Source organism: Bicyclus anynana, chromosome 2 (genome assembly GCF_947172395.1).
Source record: "Bicyclus anynana chromosome 2, ilBicAnyn1.1, whole genome shotgun sequence".
Taxonomy (NCBI): Eukaryota; Metazoa; Arthropoda; class Insecta; order Lepidoptera; family Nymphalidae; genus Bicyclus; species Bicyclus anynana.
The window spans coordinates 18,944,582-18,963,257 of NC_069084.1; the positions used below are offsets into that span (position 1 = coordinate 18,944,582).

The window sequence follows — 18,676 nt, forward strand, 5'->3', positions numbered from 1 at the left end:
TATGTCAAAACGAGCGTGTGTCACACCTCGCGTATGTCACATTAGTCGTTGAAGTTAGTGAGCGGGAAGCGACTCCAGGTTCCAGCTTAAAAAATATAAAAAATACGGCACTAAATACACAAGACATAGAATTATTACATTAAACCCTTAATAGCACCTAAATGGTGAAATATATTAGAATTAAGGCGGGCAACACTTTGAACGCGGAACGCGAATGCTGCAGACGACATAAACATTGTAGCGTCGCGTCACGAGTTAAAATTGTGTTTCCTGCATTATCACACAGGGAGACACGAACGAATTTAGTTTTGTAATGACACTAATCACAAAGGCACTCCATACAAGCAGAAAGCTTTACCTACTCTAAAAAATTTAGTAGGATGTTTATTTTTAACCCGGGTGGAATTATAGTTTGGACCCACCTCGCAACTCAAACGCGGACAGACGGGCAGTGCACAAATTAGTTTCGACGCCGTTGGGTCGCCCTGTGTGAGAATCGCCTCAGTTATAGCAACATGTCATAAATATACTTTTTTTTTAACATTTTTAGGTCCCGATTGCACGTACAAACAGAAAGTTGCCGCCAAAGTAACTACTGAAACATTCAAACACGCACGGATAATTAATATATCGGTTCACCAGTTAAATATGTTCAAAACTAGTAAACGCGTCGAGTGGGACCGATGGACGTAAGACGTGGCGTGCACAGAATGAGTCACTGTAAGCACAGTACGACTCAGAGTATACAAAAATGTCTTCAATACCAGTGGTAAAACATTTAGGGGTAAGTATTGTCTTTATGCGTATATGTGCAAACCACTGACGATGGGCGCTCACGGTGTTGGTATTGAGGCCTAAAAGTGTTGAGTGTCCAACAGAATCGTTGGACACCACTAGTCCAGCAGTGAATGTCCATCGGTTGTAAAGTTGACAATGTTAAAATACAGAACCTACAACCTCCTAATTGGATGTCGGTTGAAATAAAATTGTAGACCAAAGTATACTGGTATATTTTTGGCTGTCAAAAATAACCTAATGCTTCATTGCTTATGGTCCTAATCCACTATGACGTTTACATTGCATTTATGACATGATAATGTCAAACGATGACATCGTTGAATGTTGAATGACACTTTCATGTGCAATATCACACAGAGAACAGTGATGACGCTCTTGACACATGTCAAATGACGTCATAAATTACAACTCCATGTGCAATGTCAATGCCACAGTGAAGGATAGTTTGGTCCTAGAATAATAGTTTGACCTGTCAATCGAGTATTATTGAATGTCATTTTGAGATTTTCGATACAGAGAGAGAGAAACATTTATTTTTTTAATCTAAATACCGGTGGTTCAGTTCGTGACATGTTTTAAAGCTAACATCGAAAGTTTTAGACAAATTACACAGCCTTAAGGACGTGAGATTATTTTGCTATAAAAAGAAACTCTCAAACCGCACCACATAGAGAGTTAAAAGAGAAATTTTAAAAACGTTTTCATTAATTTTCATTTGCTTTACCTAGTTGCTCCATCTAATTCGAAACTGGTCGGGCATACACCGACCAATTCACTTGAGTAGAGCCGTTGAGATGTTTCAACATTATGTTTTGATACAACTAAGTATTCGTAACCATTGACACGTATGAAGTTTTTGAATATATTGTAAGCAATTGCAAATAGGGATTAATATAAAATATTGTGTTATACAGAACTTCAAAACAAACCGAGAAACTGAATAATTAATTAAGTTTTTGTTTTAATTAAATTATTTATTTTACGAATCGCAGCAAAATGTTCTCACGTTTTTAAGGTAAGCACACACGATCACTTTACCCCCGCTGTACACGTGTCAAGTTCCGCAGCAGCGAAGTGGATCGTGTGTGCGCGGCCTTACAAACAAACACATCGATTTTTCCACTATGGCAACTTTTACACGCCCTAAAAAGCCCAGTAACGTATCGCTTAGCCTAAGCTTACATTAGAACCCCCTTCCTTAAAAGTAGGTCAAACTTTGAAAATGCTGCAACTTACGTTATTTATACATTATCTGAATTGCATTTTTTAACGCTTAATAATATTAATCATAAGATACATTTAATAATAATAATAATATTAATTAATAATAATAAATCGGAAAGTGCGTTTTCGACACAACATCAATATAATATAATAAAAAAACTAATTCGACAATTATAATTATATTGTCGTAATATAAAACTTAATTAATATTCGCATTTATGTCGCTTAAACATATCTGTCCGTATGTAACTCCATATACATACAAAATATTATAAACGAGCGGCCGCCATCTTGGTAGGAAGTCGAAAGCCGATCCGATACGATCAGTCGTGCGATCGCGTCACACGGATTTAGCGTTCTTATATACACGATATCTTAGATAACGTTTTATTTTACAATTACATTTGTTATACATTTATTATACGCGTCGCACGAGAAATCGCATCATATAAAACGCACCAAAGCTCGCAAGCAGAATACTCTTGACGATCGTGTCGTGTCGTGTCGTGTAAAACTGACACTTTGCTATCTAAGTAGAGATCGTACAATTTAAAAAAGAATTCCCTTCCGAGCGAGCGCTACGGCTGCGTGCTCTGCTGCTGGATCTCTATCTTCTCCACCGTCATGTCGGGGTTCATCGCCGTCGCTTCCTGTGGGTCAGCAAAATTCAAAATCAACATTTTGGAAAAAATTACAGCGTCAACATGTCACTTTCAATATGTTACAAAAACCAATTTCAAACATGTTATACTGTCAACATGTTACAAAAAACAATTTCAATGTGTTACACTATGAACGTGTCACTTTCAAAATGTTACAAAAGCTAAAAGTTCGCCAGCTCGTTGTGCCATAGGTCTGCACGGCAACTGAGATGAGAGAGTTACTAACTACCATTGGTAATAAAGATGACCAGCAGGTCAATTCACTTTGACGTATGTTAGGGGACATATTATTTGAAATTTACCACTTAGCTATTGTTAGTAATTCTAAAGTCACGTGGTTTCGTATTCCGTATTATAGATCATAACTAAGATTATAGGTAAAAAATGTCATTTGGTCTGGGGCCTACTGACAGCCCTTCGTGGATATATAGAGTAGTTAGAAAGAGAGGCATTGTCCAGTCGACATTGTAATTTTTGTTAACATTACGGAATTATATTGTGAACATTACGGAATACGAAAAATGCGGCAGTTATTGATTTGAAGTAAATTATATTCAGCTTCTTCGAAGTTAGTGAATTGGTCAGCCGAAACTGAATAGCCCGTAAATCGTGAGTAGGCAATTACATGGCGGCTTTTCACCGAACACAACATAACACCACGCCGTAGCGCTCAGTCTCGTACTGCAACCGTAAGTAGTCTCCCCTGTGTCGACTAGTGACGCAGTTCTCACCTGGATGGCCTCGGCCAGCGCGCGGTCGTGGTCGATGGGGTCGCCGTCCGACTGGATGGTGATCTTCTGCTCCACGCGCGTCTCCACCACGCCGTTGCGCTCAGTCTTGTACTGCAACCGTACATACAAGGTCACACTGCGGACGTGCAGGCCATATAACCGATTCGCAATCTTAATAGTACTCGTATACAGGCTCGTAGGCCTAACATGCGCGTGTTGGAAAAAGGCTTGCCATCAGAAGCAAATTTAAAGAGCAAAAGACAATTATTGAATGAAAGCCTATCCGGTCTAACAATTCCCACCAGGATTATTAAACCCTCGAAAAAACCCACAAGTAAAATCTTGAGGTCTCTTTATGGACGTAGTGTTAAAGACCACTCCCCTCTTTCACTCAAGTCATTCTCCCGTCTTTCCCAAAATAATCCACGAAGGATTATCCAACAAAAAGCGCGGACGTATCAAACGCCACGACAAAAATTAGCTAGTCGCCTATATAGCCAGCACTCGGCCTCCCTCTACTCCCCACCTAAATCACGGAGCACTTCGTACTATCTAGGCTCGTGACGACACATGCCGACCGATCTAATGACTCAGTCGCGCTGACACGCGCCATGAGTTGGCTAGTTTGTCTACATATCTACAGGACAGGACTGAGTGGACACGTGGTGTTTCCACTGTCGTATCCTGTGCCGAGACTCACAGTGATGGTCTCGACGGTGCGCGTCTTGGAGCTGATGGTCTGCGAGGAGACCACCTCGCCGTCCGCGGACGCGGGCTCCTCCTCCTCCGTCACCTGCGGGCCCGTGCTCATCTGTGCAAGGATACATTCCATTGTTTGACTGAATTAGAAGCTTTCTCAAACTAATATATATAGTCATAATAGGGATGATGACAGTTTTTTAAATTGTATATAAATTAAGAGTATACTAATAGAAAAGCAATTTTGTAAAAGGAACAGGGTATCTGCGATCATTACTTTCGGAGCTACAGGTATTTAAAGAGTCAGATTTGCGGCGCTGATCCCTGAAAAACGCCCCATACAAAATGGCTCGAAAAAATGACGTCATAGGCAATGTAATGATCGTTAGATTTGTATGCGCGTTCAAACAAAATTACTAATATCTTTGTTATTTGTGCGTTTATCTTTATAGTTCATATATTAAAAAATGTCACATTTAATGTAAGGAAGCTAAAACTGTATGAATTTTCATCTAATTACGATAAAAAAATTTTAGTAGTTTTTGAAATTTTATAATCTCATTTATTTTGCAAATATCCAGACAATCTTTGCTTTTTATGTATAAATTAGTTAACATTGACCCTATTTACCCGAATGTATCATAAAAATCAATATATTCAACCAAACCTAGTCATCATCCCCATTATTTTTGATACAATCATGATGATCACAGTTCAATGATAATATCGATTAATCGATACTCTCAACTATGTTTTTTGGAACCCAGTTGTACAGTGTTGCGGAATCCACGTTGAGTTGGGTTAGTTGAGGACAAAGGGGTATTCACACCAGAGCAGTAACTGCTGATCCGGGCTTTTCGACTTCATTTATGACCGCTTAGTCAATAAGCCCGGATCAGTAGCTCAGCGCTATGGATTCCGTAGCAAGAGTTCTTCTGCGGAGCTGGGGCTTTTATGATGGCGACGTTATACGGATGACTCGTTCTTCCGAGGTAGTCTGCGCCGGCAGCTGGGCCTTCCAGTGTGGCGGAGTCCGCGTTGATCTGGCGGGTTATGTACACTCCGTCACAACGTATAGATGCTCCTTCAATGGTTCAAGTCCAGCAGTGGATTAGCTGATATGATACTAATGATGAAGATGAGGTGAATCACTCACCCTGGCGGCGGCGCCGTGCAGCATGGCTCCGAAGGGCGCGTTCCCCATCGCTGTCGTGGTCGTGGTGGTCCGGTACGAGCCGGGCTCCTGTACCATGGAACATTCCTTTAGCAACTGATAGCATTTTTACTTCAATATCTTCTTTTTCAAATTAACTCTTAAGAAAACCAACGTGACTCAAGGCGGAGTAGCAATGTAGCTATACTTGAGATATCTGTCTGACCACGTTGTTTGGATCTAAAAGGCTAGGTCCAGTGGACGTTTATTGGCTAATCTGGAGATGAAAAAGATACTTTGTTTTTCCACAGCTTCATGACTCGAGGCATATAAATAGCAGCTAAGTTTGAACGACTAATTTAGACTAGATTGTTTGCTAAAGATAATCCTTCTCCTTCAAGCTTATAATTCTTAAATTTTAAATTTTCTCTCGAAAAACAGTAACATTCGGAAGGACTCTAATTTATATGTATATGTAAGTTTAAATGCTACACAACTTTTATAATGAATTAATCGAAATTAAATACATTACTGAAGATATAAAAGCCTCTCTTACTCAAGGCCTTTGGTTCTTTCTATCCGCCCTTAGCATTACTGTAATGCCAAGTCTCAACAATGGATTTTTGTTCAGTTACAAAATATCAGTGAAATTAATAATAATAATAATTTATATAAAAAAACATCGTTGTTTAAAACGATATAATAAGTAGGGATTAAATAAAATAAATACAAACCTCTAAAATTATAAAAAAACAAATTGTTATTTTAAATTAAATAAATAATAAATTGTCCAAAGTAACATCACACACACGACACAATAGACTATTCGGTTATCCCATGCAGGGCTATAAACTAAGCATGCTCCTGTACACGGCGCTAATAGGCGCACGGAAGTGATGCCAATTTAACTAACTAATATAAACGAGCTCATTAGCGACTCTGATATCGATATCAGTTAACTACTAGTGCGTTGGTGACTTGGTAGATGCGAATTCCTGGGTTCCTTTCCAAGTATATAAGTCACTAATTTGTTTAGAGTTGATATTTGTCTAATAAATTAGAGTCTTTTGTTTTAACGATATCTTTGACGCAGGTGCGTCGTATTAAATTATTTCTTGCGGTTTGACCTCGTTTTTAAACAACATTTGATATGCCAATAAAGTTGAATAGAAAAAAAAACGTTTTATTTTTTTCAAGATTGACCTCCCTTTTTAGGGCTAATGTTACTGGACTATTGGGTTATAAATTATAAGGCATGCCTGGGTTCGATTTAATGAAATTTTAAGTACTCGGACATTAAAGGTAATTTGATTTTGAATGAAAAGTAAATGTATAATAATGTAACTTATGATAAACGAACCATTTCACGACATGTGTATTAATGCATGCGCATGCTCACATGACAATGGAATGCACTTCTACACAACATTCTATGACATTCCCACTCACACACTCGCACACTACAGCCATTCGTTTACCTTCACATCAGTACTTCTGATTTGGTGACAATTCTTCGACAATTCGATGTTACCATTGTATTTAGGTAGAGAATTTCTGATATTGTTATTTCAAATGAATAAAAGCGATTTACAATTTTTGTTTTTTTATTATGCACATTTCTTTATTTATTAAAGAATGTGTATATTGATACGCGATCTAAAAATCACCAGCCTCATCTTTCAGACCGAAATACAACAGCTTGGTGGCAGGATTAAGCGTGATACTACTAGCTCTAGCTGAACGAGCGAAATTAATCCTTACAGTTCGAACTGATCAATAAGCGTGGATGAATATTTTAAACATTAAAAAACAAACAAGAAGGCCGACTTTTAGCTTTTTTCCGCCTTCCGACTTATGATTAAAATTACGGATAGGTTCGGACCTAGTCGGGTCGGGCAAAATTATAAAAAAAGTACTCCTCTCACTTTAAGTTTAGTTTTATTCTAGGGAATCGACAGAGTTATTTTGTTTATGAATGATTTTACAATACAAGGTATCTTTAAAATTTTACTTAAACAAAAATTGTGAATCACTTTCTCCAATAAAATAATATGACATCAAGCATTACTTACAGTGACGTAGTAATGTCCTTCCCCGCCCTCCTCGAAGTCGATAGGCGTTCCGGAATCCCCGCTGCTGAGCGAGCTCTCCGAGCCGCGTCTAGTTAGCTGTGCCATGGGACACCATGGGTGCAGATGGGTTCATGGGTTCATGTTAATGATGAGATGCCAAATTAACGGCAAAAGTTATAACAGGTATGTAATGAATTAACGCCAAGTTTTAGGCGAAATGTTGACAAGGTGATGTTATCACGGATGGGTGGTCATTCGGTAGCCCATGTCAAGTTCACACCATGCGATTTGGGTTAGGTATCGTTCATGTAGGAAGGAGAGAAAAAAAAACAAATTAGAACATAATCATACATGCATAGTTATGGCGGCTTTTTCACGTATTTCCTGTAATTGTTTAATAATAAATAAATCCATGAATGATTTGTATTTAAGATTATATTTAATGGTAACCTACTGATATCTCTCGGTGAGTATCACCCAATATTAAAATCATTAGTATACGCTAATGTTGTTTTTGCCTTGTAAATAATTTACAACGGAAAACTGATCATAATAGTCATACAAATATGGCAACTTTCATGAAGAATTTTTCTGTAATTAAATATACTTTAGAGCACGATTATATCTACATTAGAAGCAAGAGTCAACAATAACAGTTAAACGCTATCAAACTATTTAAGATAGCTATAGCGATAAGTCTACACATCAACACCGTATTTTGCTGACGGCTATCACTTTCCTTGGAAAACGGCATTTCGAATATATTAACTGTTGTTGTAACATTAAGAGAATATTTTACTGTTATCTGCGAAATCTTGACAACTCTGTGTAATTTACCGAGAACCAACAAAATACCCTTAAGTGCGTTCGTTTCACTCCAACACAGAAGAATATTTAGAAAATGTAAAATTAAAATAAACAAACTGCAAAATTACTAGTCGAGTCAACGTCTCCGGAAAATGCAGAGTGTTGTCGCATCTGGAGAGTATCATACAGAGTTGTGAAGTTTTTACGGGAAATAGCAGAGTTGCAAGTACTCAATACTCATTGTAAATCATTAACTTCCCTATCGTATGCTTTAGTCAATAATTAACTCATTGTTTTAGTAACAAGTAAAATAACAAGATCACATTTAACAATGTTTACAAACAAATTGTAAAGTGCAATTTATAAATTGTTAAAATTAAAATACGCGAAACCATATCCTTATCGTGGAAGTAATCCAGTAAAACAATTTTTTGTTACAAATATGAAAATAGTTAATCTAAATCAAAGCTCGGCATCTGTCGGTCGGTCGAAGCGCATTCGCTCGCAACATTAGCGTGAAAAAGCTGCCATACGAAAGCGGAAATAAAATCAAACCAAGAAACATAACAAAAGTTAAAAGGGACCTGTCATCAAACTTAGAAATCAATCGGTACAAACTGATAACGTGCCAATGATGATGACAAAGTGCACCGCCACGGAACTTTGAACTGAATGTATGTAGTAATAAGTAACATTTCAAAAGTTCATGTAAAGTAAGCCTAATTTAAATAAATAAATTTTGCCTTTGACTAAGAAATTTTAGCGCATCAACCCTAGTCACCAAGACCATTCTTATACCATCAACAAATTTCAAAAAGTTATAATTAATTATTGTGGTGTTGTGGTGGAAAGATGCACACTTTTCATACGTAACTGAGGCATCAGAAATTAACCTAAAGATTTTTATAATGAAAATACGAGTGCATAAGTAATGTCCTTTTACATCCACATAAACGTTTTTTAGTATTTCAGTATTCATAAACGTGTAAAAGTTAAAATCAATAATGGAGTCCTTCCACAAAACGCTTTTAGAATACAACGATCGGTTGTAAGTAAAATCATCAATACCGGCGAAAATCTGTTTTTTTATCTGCAAAGTTAGATATAAAGGTAAAGTTCAAAGTTCCGTGTCGCCGCCGAGCGCAGAGTGTGGGCAACGCACCTGGTCGCCGGTGGTCACGGTCGTCTTGACCTCCTGCGTGAGCACGCGCTGCTCCTGCCGCGTGGCCGACGACGTGAGCGTGTGCGCCACCGTCTTCTCCTCCATCTGTTGGGTCTTTGCCTTCGTGTCCAGGTCGTGGTGCGTGGTCGCCGTGCGCGTGGTCACCGCGCGCGCCGTCACGTACGGGCTCTTCCCCTCCGGCTCTAAGCTTTCCGCCTACGGTCGGGGTTAGACTAACATGCAGTCAACGTGATATCGCTAGTGCGCACATGAGTACTGACATTGATGTTACTAATGAAGCACTCAAGCTAATCAAACCATAATTAATCCAAATTATTTAAAACAAAAAAGGAAAAACTAAATGAAACACAGACTGTATGGAAAACGACAGGCATGGAGAGTAAGTGTTCACAAATGCACGTACAGCTTTTTATTCCTGCGTGATGTTGATTACTTTTGCATAATAATTTTAAAGATAAATTTCCTGTCCGTCGTCTTCTTTCAGTCGACGTGTAAAGAAAAAAATGATATTAAAAAAAACAACATTTAAGAGGGTGGTTCTATCGCCCGTTACTGGAATCGTACGCAAAGAATGAAACGAACCTTGTTGGTGTGCGTGGAGAACGTCACCTCGCCCGTGCCGAGGTTCTCCACCTCCTGCTGCACGTTGTGCGTCACGCCCTCGTCGTTGCGCGTCAGCAGCTGCTTGGTGGTCGTCTTCACCACCACCGGCGGCGTCGGCGTCTTCTTGGCGCGCTGCGAGATCGGGATCTTGGACTGGGGGGTCGGCGGGGACACGACGTAGCCCTGGTGCCTGATGTGCTCGGACGTCGTGTACTCCGTGAACGTCTTGGGCTCGTCGCCGCGCGCCGGGCTCTCGTCTTTGCCGAACGTGGAAAACTTGTGCGTGTTCACCGTTTCGATGTCGATGTTCGCCGGCAGGTCGTGAGTCTCCTTCTCGATCGTGTAGTTGCCGCTCTTGTCCTCGAAGTGCGAGGGGTCGATCTGCGAGTAGTGCAGGATGAGCTGGCCCGTGACGGGGTCCCGCACGGCCGTGCTCGGGTCGATGTCGCCGGTGTCGGGGTCGATGTCGCCGTACTCGGTCTTTATTCTCCCCGTGACGGGGTCTATCTTGCCGGACAGCGTCATGGTCTGAGTGACGGTGGTGCGCGCGCCCTTCAGCCTGGGGTCGTCCGGATCCACGTCGATGGTCTCGCCGGTGACCGGGTCGATGATTTGATATACGTAAACGGTTTTGGTCGTTATTATCCTGCCTGTGGTTTCGTCAATCGTGCATTCTTTCGGGTCGAGTTCCTTGACGCGACCTTTCTCGTCCTTCTGTGTTATTATGTAGATCCTGATGATGATGAGTTTGCCCGTTCGTGGGTCTATTCTGCCGACTTTGGTGTAAATTTCCCCACTGCCGGGGTCGACTTGGGAAGCGGAATACAGCGGTTGGTTCTCTTCGTCGACTTCGCCCGTGGCTGTGTAAATTTGTCCGTTGACCGGATCGACTTTGATAAGAGCTTTGTCGATATCTGTCGCTCTAGATATAGTTCCCGATTTTGGATCATATCGGCCGTAAACGGTAATGATGTAGCCTGTGACGGGATCTACTTGACCGGCTGTGTACAACGTTTCTCCCGTTTGTGGGTCTTTCGGTCCAGCGATCCAAATCTGGCCGGTCTTGGGATCAACTTTGACGTTCTTTGGATCGTTCGCGACGATTTGTTTTCCAGAAACTGGATCTACTTTAGTCTGAATTATCCTCAAGCACATGAGTCTTCCGATATCCTTGTCGGGTTTGCCTGATTTTGGATTGACCTGCCCACTACGTAACAGGAATTGTCCAGTGATGGGGTCAACTTTAAGTTCTTTACTCTCAAATCTACCAGTCTTGGGGTCATTGTACGTGACAGTGCCTTTGACTAGATCGATCTGACCATATTTGGTATCGATTTTGTTGTTGTGAGGGTTCAGTTGTCCTGTGCTGCTCTCGATTAGTGAATGTTTCGGTTCAATCATTCCTTTCTTAGAGTCAAATTTACCTACAAAAGTGGTCACTTCGACTACAGGATCGATATGACTTCCCACTACGAGAACTTGTCCGAGTTTAGGATCAAACTTTCCTGTCTTAGGATCGACAGCACCAGTAACAGTAATTTGCCCGTTGTTCTCGTCAATTTGAATAGGCTTTGTATCTTGAGCTCCATAAGTATCTGTCACGAATATGACACCGTTCGAAGGGTCGATAACACCATATTTTGTTGAAATGTTGCCTGTATCCGCATCGACCTTACCTTTAGTATGTTCAACAACACCGTCTTCAATATTAACTTTGCCGGTTCTAGGATCTATAGGGCCAGTTATTGTAGTAATTTCTACTATAGGATCATCTTGTTTGGCGATGCTGACGATCATGCCCATGTTCGGATCAATTTTGCCCGTCTTGGGGTCAAGAGATCCCGAATTAATAAAGATCTGACCTGTTTCATTGAGCACCAAACCATCTTTGGTGAGTCTCTGACCAGCAGAATCCGTGATGGCGATACTTCCTTTGTTTGAGTCAATGACGCCATATTTTGTTTCGACCAGACCGTTCGGATCGAGAACGCCGGTTAGATGTTCCACTTCAGCAGTATGAAAATCTGGCTTCTTCGTCTTAGGGTCCAATCTCGTGAAGATTACCATAATTTTAACAATTTTCTTCCTCGGTGGTTCTGGAGGAGCTGTCATCGGTTTCGGAGGTGCCACGGGTTTAACTGATGTAATGGGAGAAGCTTTTTGTAACTGGCTTTTAATGGGTGAAGATGTATGAACTGGCGAATGTAGAGGTGTTTGTACTGGCGTGGGAGTGGGGGTCTTTACTGGAGTTGGAATGCTTCTAGCGGGTGAAATACTTGCTCTCTGAGACACTTGCGGTTTAGACAGCACATTCTGCTTATCAACAATCATCAACTGTTGAGCGAATGAGGGGTCAACTTTGCCTGTCTTAGGATCTGTAACCGATGACGTCACAATAATATTGCCCGTCTTCGGATCAATTTCTGCTTGTTTTAATTCCTGCTTACCTGTATTCGGATCTTTATACAGAATCTGACCTGATTTAGGATCAATAATTCCGAAGTCTGTGTGTATTTTTCCATCTTCAACACTAACATAGCCTTTAGACGCGTCAATGGTTCCACAGCCGGCGTCGACAGTTTTAGTCTTAGGATCGTACTTGCTGGTTATGATTACAAGTCGCACTTCACCTTTAGATGGCGGTTTTGAATGTGGAACAACAGGTTTGTTAACGATGCTGTACTGTTGTGCTAAAGTAGGATCTACTTTTCCTGTCATGGGGTCAATAACTTGACTTGTAATCAGCATATGACCAGTAGCAGGATCAACATGAGATTTTTTAACTTCTTTCTTGCCAGTTTTAGGATCTGTAATCACGATTTCTCCTGTAGCTGTGTCAACGGTACCAATTTCTGTATAGATTTTACCATCGGGGCCTACTGTGCCACTAATTGTATCTACGTGACCTTGACTTGGATCGATTTTCTTCGTTTTTGGATCATATTTCGTGGTTATGATAACTAAATGAACCTGTCTTTCGACCGGTTTTGTATCTTTATCAACAATACTGATTTGCTGAGCTAGTGATGAATCAACTTTTCCGGTTTTCGGATCGATGACTCCGGAGGTGAGGATAAGATGACCCGATTTAGGGTCGGCAACAGCGTTTCTAACTTCAGGGTTTCCAGTTGTAGGGTCTACTTGGTCAATCTTTCCAGTTTTAGGGTCTATTATACCGAAATTGGAGTGTATTCTGCCATCAGAAGCAACAATGGCGCGAGAAGTTTCAATGTGACCATTAGGAGTATCCAATTTTTTATATTTTGTGTCATATTTACTAGTAATGATTACAAGTTGCACTTCCTTTCCTGGGACAGATGCAAATGTATCTTTGGGTTTATTTACAACAGTATACTGCTGCCCTAAACTTGGGTCAACCAATTTTGTATTGGGATCTACAACTCCAGACGTAAGTAGCATGTTACCTGTCTTGGAGTCCACAGTGGCCTTTTTAACATCCTGTTTGCCAGTAACTGGATCAGTTATTGTTATTTGACCTGTTGTTGGATCAAAAACACCCAGTTCTGTGTGGACTTTGTCATCGTCATCAAGTTTTCCCTGAATGGAATTAATGTGTGCATTCGACAAATCAAGTTTTTTGGTTTTAGGGTCATACTTTGAAGTAACAATAACCAAATTGACGAGTCTTTCTGGAATTCCCTTAGGTGCGTCTTTATCAACAATGGCAAGTTGTTGCGCAAGCGCTGAATCAGCTTTGCCTGTCTTCGGATCAATTACTCCAGCCGTTAGAAGGAAACTTCCCGATTTTGAATCCAGTGTTGCCTGTTTAGACTCACGTTTACCTGTCTTAGGATCCGTGTAGTAGATTTTTCCAGTATTAGGATCCAATATCCCGAAATTTGAGTGTACTTTTCCATCTTTATCACTAACAATTCCTTTAGAGGTTTCAATAAAACCATTGGGATTATCTAATTTTTTAGTTTTAGCATCATATTTTCCAGTTATAGCTACTACTTGAACTTCTTTTCCTGGCAACGTGGCGAATGTGGATGTAGGTTTATCTACTATACTGTATTGTTGTCCTAGTGTCGTATCAAGTTTATCTGTTCGTGGATCAATAACACCAGATAATAGCAGAATATTACCAGTCTTCGGGTCAACTTGTGCTTGTTTCACTTCTTGCTTACCTGACTTAGGGTCAGTGACCTGTATATCACCAGTTCTTGGGTCAATCACACCATATTCTGTATATATTTTACCATCAGCACCACTTAGCACTCCCTTTATAGAGTCCACATGAGCAAAGGACGAATCAAGCTTCTTGTTTTTCAAATCATATTTGCTCGTAACAACAACCAATCTTACTTCTCTATTTGCCTTTGTCGCATCTTTTTCAACAACACTAAATTGTTGACCCAATGTGGAGTCAACTTTGCCAGATTTCGGATCAAGTACTCCTGTTGTAACGAGAAGGTTACCAGTCTTTTGATCAACATAAGCTTGTTTTGGATCTTGCTTGCCTGTTTTTGGATCTATGTAATCAATTTTACCTTTCTTCGGATCTATAACACCATAATTTGAAATCACAGTACCATCGGGAGATACAATAGCTTTAGAAACTTCAACATGGCCGTGCGAAGCGTCCAACTTCTTATGCTTACCGTCATATTTTCCTGTAATTACTACTAAATCAACTTCACGACCAGGCTTGGAACCTACTTTATCTTCAGCCTTTTCTACGAAACAGTATTGTTGAGCTAATGTTGAATCTATTTTACCAGTTTTCGGATCAATGACGCCAGATGTAAAGAGAATATGACCGGTTTTGGAGTCCACATGACCGTTCTTTACCTCTTGTTTTCCTGAAACTGGATCAGTAAAGTTTATTTGACCAGACTTCATGTTGATCAATTCTTTTTCAGTTTGTATCTTTCCATTGGCTTTGTTTAGCGTTCCTTTTGTAACGAGAATAGTTCCATTGGCATCATCTAATTTTTTGGTCTTAGGGTTGTACCGACCAGTTATGATAACCACTTGGATTTCATTATCGGATTTAGCCACGACAGGAACTATGGCTACTGGAGCCTCGTGATGAGCTCTTTCGGCGTCTAAAAGAGCGAGAGTTGGGTCTATTAGATTAGACTTGGGAGTCTTTGCTTGTTCTTTCAAAGCGGCTGATTGCACATAATCTATTCCTGGAGTCTTGAGTTTGCTGAAATCTTCAGGAGTTTTTCTCTTTTCCGCGCTTTCAGCGACTTTTTTATCTTCTCCTGGAGCATAGTTAAAAGCTAGACCCGCTTTTCTAGTACCCGGACTTTGACTTTCATCCATACCTCTTTGTTTTTCGTCCGAAATAGGTTCTTTTTCGTAACTGAATGCGCCTTGAATGAAAGGTTTTCTCGTAGGACTTCTTTCAGTATCCGTATATTCATAAGGCTTAGTGAAACTAGGTTTTTCATCTTTTACAGGGCTCACGTCAAGTGAAGTATCAGGGTTTGAACTGTCAATTGAGGTATCGAGCACAGCGATCTTAGCGTTTGGATCTTTGATTTTCTTATCTTTATCTTTAGGAGATTTGTCAACTTTCAGTTTTGGAGATTTTTCTTTGGGTGACTTCTCATCTTTAGGCGATTTCTCTTTCTTGCCGCCGAATAGCGTAAAGCCTCCCTGTACGGACAAGGGTATGGAAAAAAACAAAAATAAAATAAGAAATCAATACAAATAACAAAAATATATCATAAAATTTAACTGGTGAAGGGCATCGCTCTAAAACAGCAGTTTGAATCTTTCGCCGACAAACATTGAGTGCGAACCGAACATATAAAATGCATGCTTTGCCTCTAAAACGGATATTTACAATTTTTATTATATAAAATCTAGCTTAGTGACATTACATTAAATAAAAGGAATTGCCAATTGTCTCTACCATTCCTGAACATAAAACATGTTTTGATAAATTATGTACACGTTGTTATACCTTGGACTTCTTGGGTGTCTCTACATTGTTGGTCACGCCGGGGTCGCTGGTCGTGTCGGTACCTGTGGGTTGTTTTATTGAACATTAACACAAGCAAATAAGCAAAATAAAACAAACCATATCACACATACACGCTTCCGTTATCAATCCACGAATCCACGAGTAATGTCCGTTCTCCTAGGCTGCATATTAATTAATAAAGTATCGTTATAATCAAAAAATCTCTAATATATGACAAGTTAATTTGAAATATATGGTTTTAAGGCTAAGTATGATGTACTGTCAAGAGTTTTCGCAATCTACCAAGCCACGTAGACTCTAACAAAAGTTAAAGGGGATTAAATTGTACTTTTCCTGGCTAGTGGCTGGCGCAATACCATCATGCCAATTACCATCAGATGCGGCCATCATTATATTATTTTATTGTACGTAAAACTTTGAAAGTCAACAACATCTCATTAAAGACGAAGATCAAAGTCATGCTCACACTCTTCGTCTCAATTTTCCTGGCTGGCCAAGAAAAAAGGCTGCGGGGCCGCAGCTCAATGCAATCGTATGACCAGACCAACAGACAGACAGACTCGAGTCCAAAGTTTACGATGCTCTCCGAATAGCCAGACATAGGACCAGACGGCGTAATATTGTGAAAGGTTCAGGGTAGGTTGATCACACTTGCCATTTTCAGCAGGTTTCCGCTGTTCAGGCAATTTCTTGTCGTCGTCTTTCTTGAACAACGTCGGCATCACCTTGACAGCGCCAGGCGGGGGCTTCTAGAACGAAACACATCTTTACAGGAACACCATCTAAATATGACCTCTCCAATTCGTAAAAATTTCAAGCGTTCTATTCAACTAATACATCAAAACGTATTCGTCTACTTAAAAGGAAACGATAAAATCGGCTATTCGAAGTCTACACTACTATTTTATCCAAGACAACTATAATAGAAATATTCGAGAACTATAATTGAAAGATCCGCGTATTAAAATGAGGTAATTAAGTTATTCTCACTATTGATGTTCTACTACTACTACTACCTTAACGTTTCGTAAATATTGTTTTTTTTTGCTTTTGGATTTGAATATACACCAAAAATAATGTGACCAATTCTTTTAAATATTCTAATTAATTTCGGTAGTCACTCTTAGCAATTTCTCTATAGATATTCAATGTGGATAGATTGCTAAATAGATTTTTCTTATAGATTTTGGAATCTTACATTTACCATTAAAGCTAAAAGAACGTTTGAAATGTGGACGAATGAGGTAAGAATACGAGGAACATCACACAAAAACGGAAACGCAAATCTTCTATTCTAATAAAAAATTAAAACTCATAAGTGAAAGGTGTTTAGAAATATCTACTGCAAAATAACTATAAAACTACAGATAGTTTTGTAAAATATGGGCAGTAAGTATAATTTTTAAGAACCGTGCATGATTTTTCGTGAAAAAGTTAAGGAATACGATTAAAAAAATAAAAATAATCGGCAATAAGGTAATTATTTTATAGGAAAAAAATTGACAACAGAAGTTGACCATCACAATGGTGCTGACATTAGCCTTTCTCCTCCTACCTGAAGACTATTAAATTTAAGCGTATACTTCGGCTTGTCCAACTGCGGACAACAACGAAAATCTCGCGGATTTTGAACAGAACTCAAAGTCAAATAACATGTCTATTTTACAGTTTGTATCAAGTGTACAAGCACTAAGTAAGCATTATTAGGTAAATACTTTATCTAGATGTGGCTAGCGACATGCATAAATAATAATCTGAAACATATTACAACAAGCTCAATGTAAAACATTTCGCATAATTTTAAACAATCGCTTTAATAAATTTCACTTAAGTAACTTCACTGGTCAAATCGAGTGGATCTCTCGTTTAAGTAGTATATGATTTCCGTACATTAAAAAATCTCGTGACAATTAAAGTCAATAACAATAGATTTCAAGAATAACTCCGTAAAAGATATACGACCTTTTTAGTGTAACCCACTTAAATGAAATACGAGTATGTTCTTCATTTGAATTTAAAGATAAAGTTAATTTATAATAAAACCATTTTGCAAACGAATACTATAAGATTTACTATCACAAGATTTAATTCAGCACAAAAACTACAGGATTTCTAACATAAGAAAGTGAATAAAAGCACAAAAACCAAACAAACTTGGATGATGAGGGATACATAGACGATGCTGACCTTTATAATTACTATTTATTAACAGAACTTATACTTTGGTTAATGGCTCAGTGGTAAAACCACAAAAATGAACATGTTACGTTTTTGAAAAATAATAGCAGCGTTTTACCTGAAATAAAACGCATATTAAAATACTTACCTAACTGGAAGCTTTTATATTGAGAGTAGCATTTCCGTTTCCGTCGATTTTATACCAGTTTTCGTACTTTTATTGACGTCAGGTTTGGCTTTGTGGCGCCACCTGGCGGTGTCGGGCTCGGGAAGTTTCGTAAATCGCTGAGCGCGACTCTAGCTCATTGGCTCAATATATCACCAGGCAGGAATTACTTAAAGCTTCCAGTTAGGTAAGTATTTTAATATGCGTTTTATTTCAGGTAAAACGCTGCTATTAAAATATTGACCTAACTGGAAGCTTTTATATTGAGAGCCTGTTTGTTTTCGCCTGGTGACGCCACATATTAGATTATGTATCTATTATATTATTACGCCAATGTGATTAAAATAAAACTTTTTTGTAACCAATAACACTTGTTTATTTCTAAATCAATTAACCTTCTTTACAAATAATAATGAATAATAAAAAACTCAAAATCGTTAT

At 39.1% G+C, this 18,676-nt stretch overlaps 1 protein-coding gene across 5 annotated transcripts in view; it reads right to left on the reverse strand.

Moving 5' to 3' along the window:
* The window catches only part of LOC112058407 (protein 4.1 homolog), an 82,389-nt gene that overhangs the window by 2,616 nt on the left and 61,097 nt on the right, over nt 1–18,676 (reverse strand). For 4 of the 5 annotated variants that reach the window (XM_052888606.1, XM_052888602.1, XM_052888595.1 and 1 more), the window contains 9 exons: nt 16,547–16,640; nt 15,871–15,932; nt 9,912–15,560; nt 9,309–9,524; nt 7,340–7,435; nt 5,271–5,357; nt 4,116–4,226; nt 3,416–3,526; nt 27–2,672 (listed from right to left, as the gene is read on the reverse strand). In XM_052888606.1, the coding sequence (XP_052744566.1) occupies nt 2,601–2,672; nt 3,416–3,526; nt 4,116–4,226; nt 5,271–5,357; nt 7,340–7,435; nt 9,309–9,524; nt 9,912–15,560; nt 15,871–15,932; nt 16,547–16,640 (6,498 nt within the window). In that variant the 3' untranslated portion in view covers nt 27–2,600. The remainder of the gene's footprint in view (nt 1–26; nt 2,673–3,415; nt 3,527–4,115; nt 4,227–5,270; nt 5,358–7,339; nt 7,436–9,308; nt 9,525–9,911; nt 15,561–15,870; nt 15,933–16,546; nt 16,641–18,676) is intronic. The other variant, XM_052888610.1, reaches the window with a different exon arrangement.